General features: G+C 42.4%; 1 protein-coding gene across 1 annotated transcript; it reads left to right on the forward strand.

The window, feature by feature from the left end:
- The first annotated feature begins 443 nt into the window (after positions 1–443).
- Positions 444–6,719, forward strand: LOC134450124 (galectin-7-like). The gene is made up of 4 exons (XM_063199993.1): positions 444–521; positions 1,057–1,139; positions 6,098–6,257; positions 6,436–6,719. The coding sequence occupies exons 1-4, from the start codon at positions 519–521 to the stop codon at positions 6,628–6,630; spliced, it is 441 nt and encodes a 146-aa protein (XP_063056063.1). The 5' UTR covers positions 444–518; the 3' UTR covers positions 6,631–6,719.
- Positions 6,720–9,049: the final 2,330 nt, after the last annotated feature.

A 9,049-nucleotide genomic window follows, 5' to 3' on the forward strand; every position in this document is an offset into this window, starting at 1 on the left:
TGTTACTTTTCAAAAGGGGTGTACTCATTATTGCTGAGGGCTGTAACTATAAGAAAGTAAAGATGAAATGTTCCTGCAAGTAGCGACTCAGGTAATTCTGTCTGATTGACCAGTATCAGAATAATGAGCGTCTGCCAGAGTATTTCCAAAGAAACTGTGGGTGTACACTATAATTGCATGTTGTTCTGAATAGGTAAGTGATAACCTGATACTTTCCAAAGAAACTGTGGGTGGACACTAGTTGCATGTTGTTCTGAATGCGTTAGTGATAATCTGATTTTTAGTTCTGACAGGTACTTAGAATTGGCTCCACCCTGGTTTCTATTGATGGAAGCAGTAAGACACCACCTCCTCTCACCTCAGCACCTCCAATGAAGAGTAGCCGACACAGTATAAAACACACACACTCATCTCACACACACTCACCTCACACTCTCCTCAGCTGAGCAGATCCAGGCTACCTGCACTGCACTCCAGAAGACTACCTACTCCAAGGTCAACCACCAGCATCCAGCAACATGGTGAGACTCAACTCTTATATTTAAACTCTTGTATTTTCCTTGTCTGGAGTTTGTCATTAAAAAAATATTGAACTACATTAAATATATATTATGTAGATTAAATGCATACTGTGTACGATTTTTAGTTGTTTATTTCCAGAATTCATGCTACACATTCACTAATGTTACCCTTTTCATCAATACTTACCACCACCATCAAATTATAAGTATTCATTATGACTGGGAAAATTGTATTTTTCATACATGAAAAGGGGGATCTTCTCCATGGTCCACCATTTTGAATTTTCCAGAAATATATATTTTTAGCTGCAAAAATTACTGTACTTGGGCCATACTAGAAAATATTAGCTTATTACTTTGTAAGCTTTCATGAAAAGATCAAATTTGGCAATAGGCAACCCAGTTTCAAAGAGCAGCAGAGTTGCAGTACCTTTTTTGACCGTTTCCTGCACAGTGTACCTTTAAAGATAAAGATAGGCCTACATTAAATCTGAAATGTGTCATGATTGTGTCATCTTCTTTCTATTCTATTCAGGTTGTCTATTTAACCTCTGACACCATTGTGCGGCCAGGCGAAACACTACATATCTCTGGCATCATTCCTGAAGGAGCCCAAAAGTAACAGCACCTCTCTTTCTCTCTCTCTCTCTCTCTCTCTCTCTCTCTCTCTCTCTCTCTCTTTCTCTCTTTCTCTCTCTCTCTCTCTCTTTCTCTCTCTCTCTCTCTCTCTCTCTCTCTCTTTCTCTCTCTCTCTCTCTCTCTCTCTCTCTCTCTCTCTCTCTCTCTCTCTCACACACACACATTTGATTACTTTTATTTGGATCCAAGAGACAAGCAACAGGGTACAAGATCCAAATATTTTGGCACACACACACACACACACACACACACACACACACACACACACACACACACACACACACACACACACACACACACACACACACACACACACACACACACACACACACACACACACACACAATTTTGTAGCACTCTCTGCAAGTATTCATATAGATCCAATAATATCAGTAAGTTCAGTAGTTGCTATATGGATATCTAACACAGCGGTCCGGTTCTCAATTCTGATTGGCTGATAGCCGTGGTCAATTGAGCGTAAACCTACACCTTCCACCTAAAGATTCTATACGCGTCTAAATTTGACCCACCACATCTACGTCGGTAATGTGAATATGTTAAAGGTTCGAGTAGGGAGTCTGCAAGAAGAGCACATCTTTGCACCATCTGTGGTTTGGGGTATCAGTGTGATTTCAAAGAAATTTCATTCCTGCGCTGTTAATCGTCCCTTGCTGCGTTTTTGTAGCGAAGTGTGTGTCTCTCAGCGCGCAAATGCACGCACGCCTAGTGACGTTGCCGGGGTAACCACAATCACTTCCTGAACTTGTCACGAATCAAATTAATCGTTATTAAAGCGTTTTTCACGAAATTTGGTCAGCGGTTAAGTGTACCAGTGTTAGATAAGCAATAAGCTACTTGAGTTCGGGGGTTATGCTCTATTGATAATGGGCAAGGGGACGATTACGGCACTCTGCTTTGCGTCGTGGCCCACTCCCCTTGGCAGTTATCAATCGAGCATAACCCACGGCCTTTCCTGGCTTAATGCTTAAACAAGTGTTACCCAAGGGTTCACATCAATAATTAGAAGAGCAATCAGAGATGGCAACCTGTCCTTCCTGCTAGATGAACATGATGGCTGATGTGTGATGGAGTCACCCTCAGGCGACCCAAAACACTGCAGTTGGACACACAGACAGACAGATAGGCGGATACACAGACAAGCAGGCAGGCAAGCTGACACAAAGACAGGCAGGCGGACAAACAGACAGATGCAGGCAGTCAGACAGACAGACAGGCAGACAGAATTGTTGCAATATCTGACCCATTAATAATAATATTGAGCCACTACAGTGGCACTGTGTCCTAAAGTACATGCATTGTGTTAAAGGAGAAGTCATGTGTGAAATGGCTTATTTAGTGGTGTTAACACATACTGAGTGCTATCTTTTGCTACATCCTAGGGCCCGACCGATTATCAGCTCCACCGATATATCGGGCCGATATTTAGCATCTTTGGGATATCGGTATCGGCCATATTTTGCATAAATTTCCACCGATAAGTTTGTATAACATTCACAATCAATTTTGCAGCCGTTTCGCTCTGAATGCATCTTCTACTCTGCTCTCCCTACTTTGAGTGCATGAGAGCGTTGCCCCACCCTCACAGCATCTGATTTGTTAGGCACACGGAATACAACCAATCAACACGCAAGGCTGTGAACAGTTTCAAGGCGGCCGTCTCGTGCACGTGGTGGGCGGGGTGGCTACTGTTTCAAAGTGGCTGCGTTTAGCTCACGGAACCAGCAGAATGACACCTCACTGTCAAGGATGTCAACAACGCAGTCTCAGCAGCATAGTGTAGAGTGCTAGAGTAAATTTTAAACCCAGACATGGAAACCTGAACATGTCTGTAGTTCTACACAAAAGGTGGACTGAAAACCATGGTCAATGAGGACCAAATACACCGTGCTTATGTTTGTTCCTGAGGCTTATTATGTGATTGTGCTGGCGAGCCTGCCAGGTAGGTAGCTTGTCGGTGTGAGAGCCTGTCCTGTTCCGTAACAACTGGTAACAGAGCATAGAACCAAGGATGATTGTTCGTAATGTTCTCACTTAAACAGAATTACGTTTTGGTCAGTCGCTGGCTGCGTTTCAGACATCTAGGGTTAGAGCTCTAGTAACATCTTGAAACGAGTAGCCACACAGCTATGCCGTCCCACCACCAGCCAGTAGCTAGCAGGCTTGCGCTAACAACCATGGTGTGAACAATTTCATGAAGCAGTACGCTCTACACGACACGAGTCAGGCACTAAAGGGCAATATATTTACAGAAATATACAGGCCTATCTGGACCTATGTGATTTTGACTTTGTATTTTTTTCCTGACATCTGACATAAAAGTTAATTATTATATAGTATTAACTAAATATAGGCCTATGTGTATGTATTAATATAATAATAATATTATATATAATAATTTATTTTTTAGTTTTATATAATAATACTTTTTGGGGGGCTTTATTTTTATAGGACAGTGTGAGAGTAGACAGGAAATGGTTGGGAGAGAGAGACGTGGCAGGGCCAGGAAATGGTCCCCGTGGGCAATGTAAGCCCAAATGTGGGGGGCTTAGCGCGCTGCCCCACAGCGCCCCTGAATTTAAATTTAATTTTATTTTTATTATAAATATATTTTTCTATATATCAGTCGCACATATCGGTTATCGGCCTCCCATTTTCATAAATATCGGTATCGGTATCGGCCCTGAAAAAAACATATCGGTCGGGCCCTACTTCATACGTCCCCAGCAATCTGAAGTCCAGTGCTAGTTAGCCGATGCATTGGACTGTTGCTGTGATTCAGCAGGGTATCGAAGTAGCAATCGTCATAAATCTCTACTCTCCGCCCACTTACTAAAATTTTCATTCCGTAGAGTTGCAGGGTTGTTGACATGTAAAATGAGGCATAAGACGTAGGTATCCCAGAGTGTGTTTAGAAACAATGCCATTCTTGCAGGCTGCACCAGGTGGGGCGATGTAGCCAATGCCATTCGTACAGGCTGCACCAGGTTGGGCGATATTGCCAATGCCATTCCTGCAGGCTGCACCAGGTTGGGCGATATTGCCAATGCCATTCCTGCAGGCTGCACCAGGTTGGGCGATATAGCCAATGCCATTCCTGCAGGCTGCACCAGGTTGGGCGATGTAGCCAATGCCATTCCTGCAGGCTGCACCAGGTTGGGCGATATAGCCAATGCCATTCCTGCAGGCTGCACCAGGTTAGGCGATATAGCCAATGCCATTCCTGCAGGCTGCACCAGGTTGGGCGATATAGCCAATGCCATTCCTGCAGGCTGCACCAGGTTGGGCGATATAGCCAATGCCATTCCTGCAGGCTGCACCAGGTTCGGCGATATAGCCAATGCCATTCCTGCAGGCTGCACCAGGTTGGGCGATATAGCCAACGCCATTCCTGCAGGCTGCACCAGGTTGGGCGATGTAGCCAATGCCATTCCTGCAGGCTGCACCAGGTTGGGCGATGTAGCCAATGCCATTCCTGCAGGCTGCACCAGGTTGGGCGATGTAGCCAATGCCATTCCTGCAGGCTGCACCAGGTTGGGCGATGTAGCCAATGTCAGAGTCAGTTTACTAGAGACTGTCCAGTGTGTCAATCCATGTCTGCAGTTCACCTAGAGGGCGCTGTTGAGAGAGCGCAGCCCATTCAATCGAATAGAGTCTGCACTCACCCGTTGGCGCCCCCTGCAGTGCAGAACCACCTGGACAAGTAGTGAGTGGACACACTGGACAATCTCTAGTAAACTGGCTCTGGCGTTGGCAATATCGTTCAACCTGGTGCAGCCTGTAAGAATGGCATTGTTTCTAAACAACCTGTGGGCAACCAAAGTTCTCTATGCCTCTTTTTGCATGTTAACAACCCCATGAATCTATTGAAAGAAGTGTTGGCCAACTTTGAGTGTTGTAAATGGGTGGAAAGTAGAGATTTGTAGCAATGGTTACTTCTTTGCCCTGTTGAACCATAGCAAAAGCCTAATGCTAGCATCGGCTAACTAGCACTGGATTTCTCAATGCAAGGCACGAATGGAGTTCAGGTATGTGCCCAGAGTTAGCCTAATGTTAGCATCGGCTAACTAGCGCTGGATTTCTCAATGCAAGGCACGAATGGAGTTCAGGTATGTGCCCAGAGTTAGCCTAATGTTAGCATCGGCTGACTAGCCCTGGATTTCTCAATGCAAGGCACGAATGGAGTTCAGGTATGTGCCCAGAGTTAGCCTAATGTTAGCATCGGCTAAGTAGCGCTGGATTTCTCAATGCAAGGCACGAATGGAGTTCAGGTATGTGCCCAGAGTTAGCCCTCAGCATCATGTTTTAACACCATTTAAGCCATTTTACACAGCATTGTTGGAGCACTAACTTTGTCTTGTGCAGTAATGGGAGGTAAAGCATTACAAAAGTGATTAATTACTGTAATGCATTACTTTTTGCTGTAAAGCTGTAATGTAAGGCATAGCAGGGCAAACATACAGTATGTAATAATTACATTGTTACAATGCAAAATAACTCAAGTTAAAAATGCACTACAATGACCTGGATTTTAGTGGTATTCAGTGTGGTGGGTCAGAAAGAAGCTATTCCTGAGCCTGATAGTTTTTAGTCTGCATGCTGCCAAAAGGGTGGAGGTGAAAGGTAGGAGGTGGAAATGTCATGACTCATCAGCTTGATTTACACTGTAATAAATTGCCAGATCCATATTTAGGTCTACAGTTATTTTGGCGAGAGTAACTAAAATAATGCAAAAGTAGTGTAATGCCTTACATTTTATATATAGTAAAATTATAAGGATTATTCTGAAAAGACAGTAACATGTAATCGGTTATGCATTACAGTTTTTTAGTAACTTTCCCAACACTGGTCTTGTGTCAATAATGACTATCATGTGTGTGTCCACTCCTGTGTCCTGTTTCTCTTGTGTGATTCTACAGCATTGAAGTGGGACTGGGCAGCAGCTGGAATGACTTGTCATTCTACATGGAAGTTCGCTTTAATAGCAACCAGGTGGTCTTCAACACCAGAGTGAACGGACAATGGGAGCATCAGGAGAATATACAGCCCAACCCTTACAATACGGGTGGCGGGTTTGAGGTAAACAAAATGGATGCAATGTGCTACACTGTAACTGCTGATTACAAACAGAATTATTTCATTGCTTATACAGTATACCTTCAGGATTATATACTCATCACTGATCAACATCAATCATTATTAATGTATCCTGACTTGTGATGTGTGTATCATCCTTCGTGATTGTGTTTCCTTATAGGTCAGCGTGGTCTACACTAAGTTTAACTACGTCGTCCTGATGCCAGGGGGAGCCCGTTTTGAGTTTGGGAACCGCAATGCCACTGTCAACACGAAGTGGCTATCTGTGAGAGATGATCTAGAGCTCACGGGCTTCACTGTGAAACCCACAGACTCTGTGGGCAGCAGTTCTTGTAATGTAAAGGCCTCCAAATAGCTAGTTAGGCTGTGGCTATGATACATGTATGATGGCTAAAGTGTTACCTTTACAAATAATCAGTGAAAATAAATATATTGGCACCGTCATTTTTGTCTGAGTGGTGTGGTGTCATTTCCATCTAGGGTAGTGTCAAGTGCAAGATGGGACATGTAACAGAGTTGATGAGTAGAGCTGCCAAACAATAAGGCAGGAAAGATAATTGAACAAAGCAGACGTGTATAATAAGTTAGAACTGAGTGGACCTGTGAGGGTGTTTCATCTACGAAGATGATGCATGCAGTAGTGCTACCAGAGACAGTCTACATGAATTAAAAGAATCTTTGGTGCTACCAAACAATAAGAGAGGAAATATCATTTAAATCGGAACAGAGGTTTATACCCAATTTTAGTAACTATGGTACAAGGACCAGGATTTACACAATGTCTTCCTTGACGTGCAAAGATGTACTGAAAAGAGCCTCATGTTGGAAGAGTTGGGGATGGAAAAATAGAAATACGTGAAATGCATTAGGTTGGTGTTTTACAATAGAAATATATGTAGTCTACTGTAAATGTATATAGTCTACTGGTGGCCTTCTACCGGAGCTCCATAGAGAGCATCCTAACATACTGTTTATGTGTGTGGTATTCCAGCTGCACAGCAGCGGACAGAAGAGCTCTTCAGAGAGTGGTCAGCACAGCTCAGAAGATCACCAGCTGTCCCCTGCCCTCTTTAGAGGAGTTGTTCTCCTGTCGCTGTCTAAAGAAAGCCAAGCAAATCATCAGAGACCCCTACCATACTGGACATAAACTGTTTGAGCTGCTGCCATCAGGCAGGCGTTACAGGGCTCTGGGTACAAAAACAAACAGGCTAAAAGACAGTTTTTATCCAAAAGCAATCTACACACTAAATTTTGCACAGCTGACTTTTTAAAATCTTAATTATTTTTATACAGTATATATATAGGTTCTTTGTTGATTTTTAAGCACCGTGAGCATCTGCACTTTACCAATTTCGTTGTACCTGTACAATGACAATAAAGTTTCATTCATTCATTCATTCATTCATTCATTCAGTTTCATTCATTCATTCATTCATTCATTCATTCATTCATTCATTCATTCATTCATTCATTCATTCATTCATTCATTCATTCATTCATTCATTCATATGAAATGCATTAGGTTGGTGTTTTGCATATTCTTACATCAGTCTAATTATTTGACCAATTAACATTATTTGATTGTCAAAACATCTGATCTTGATTGATTCAGATATTCAAACTACATCTAGAATGTGCTGCTGGTCTGGTATCACACATAAACACATTAAAAGACACCTTGGTAAAAACCAGAGATGTGCCAACTAGTGTTGTCACGATACCAATATTTTGGTACCGGTACCGGTATCAACATGTATTTCGGTACTTTTGGGTACTAAAAAAAAAAAATAATTAAATAATTAAAATAAAAAAAATATTGCAACATTTCTATGTCCTGCAATGCAACATTTTTCCAGCTCCCGGTACAAATCATGCCAATCTCAATATAACACTGTCATAATAGTCTACTCTGTACTGAAACAGCAGCGTTTTTTAATAATCCCATCCAAATAATTTTGTTAAAATGACACAAAATACAAGAACATGAGTGGATATTTATTTGGATAACACACATCACATAATAGTAAATTACTTTTAATTCAAATGTAATATGGACTGCTACTGAATGTGCAGTGAATTATTTCTCGCACATTTGCTTGTTTTCACTGCTGGTAGATTTTAACCAAAACCCCAACTCAATATTACAGCCACTACTTGCTGTTCCCCAGCACTTCGGGGGTTAATAAGAAACTCGCGCTGATCCAATCAGAAGCGCCTCTCTCTCTCTCTCTCTCACTCACTCCCACACACACAGCAGCAAAGCCACCTCTTCTCTGTGTCCCCCTCCGTGCGGTTGTGTCGTAACCTAGCATGTTTAGCTAACTTGCTACAGCCAGGGAGGCAATTTTACAGGATGGATTCACAAAGCAATAAAAATAATGTCACTTGTGCTAATTCTGCATACAGTATAGCATGATACTATTCCAACTGTAAGTTAAAGTTACAAATAAAAGTGCTAAGCAATCGCTAACGCTAACGGCTATTCAGTTTGGAGTGTTTATAAGCAGCAGCTGTTGCCGTTTGCCACATTGTTGCATACCGGTACTTTTCAAACGCAGTATTGTACCGTTTTAAATGCCTTTGTACCGAGGTACTTTTTATACCGGTATACCGTGCAACCCTAGTGCCAACAGAGTTTTTCATGTACTGTATTGCTACAATTTGACTTTGTGTAAGCGAATTAAATCAGACACACACCGGAGCATAGTTTTTCGTGGCTTTGATTCATGCTGGTCAACGTAGAAAAGAACCGCAAGGTTGTGTTCTCAGCCCCC

Source organism: Engraulis encrasicolus, chromosome 6 (genome assembly GCF_034702125.1).
Source record: "Engraulis encrasicolus isolate BLACKSEA-1 chromosome 6, IST_EnEncr_1.0, whole genome shotgun sequence".
NCBI lineage: Eukaryota > Metazoa > Chordata > Actinopteri > Clupeiformes > Engraulidae > Engraulis > Engraulis encrasicolus.

What these genes read in the sequence shown, in the direction of transcription:
- LOC134450124 (XM_063199993.1), top strand. An exon ending in ATTCCTGAAGGAGCCCAAAA is followed by an intron (nt 1,140 to 6,097) that starts GTAACAGCACCT and finishes GTGATTCTACAG; the next exon opens with CATTGAAGTGGGACTGGGCA. An exon ending in ATACGGGTGGCGGGTTTGAG is followed by an intron (nt 6,258 to 6,435) that starts GTAAACAAAATG and finishes GTTTCCTTATAG; the next exon opens with GTCAGCGTGGTCTACACTAA.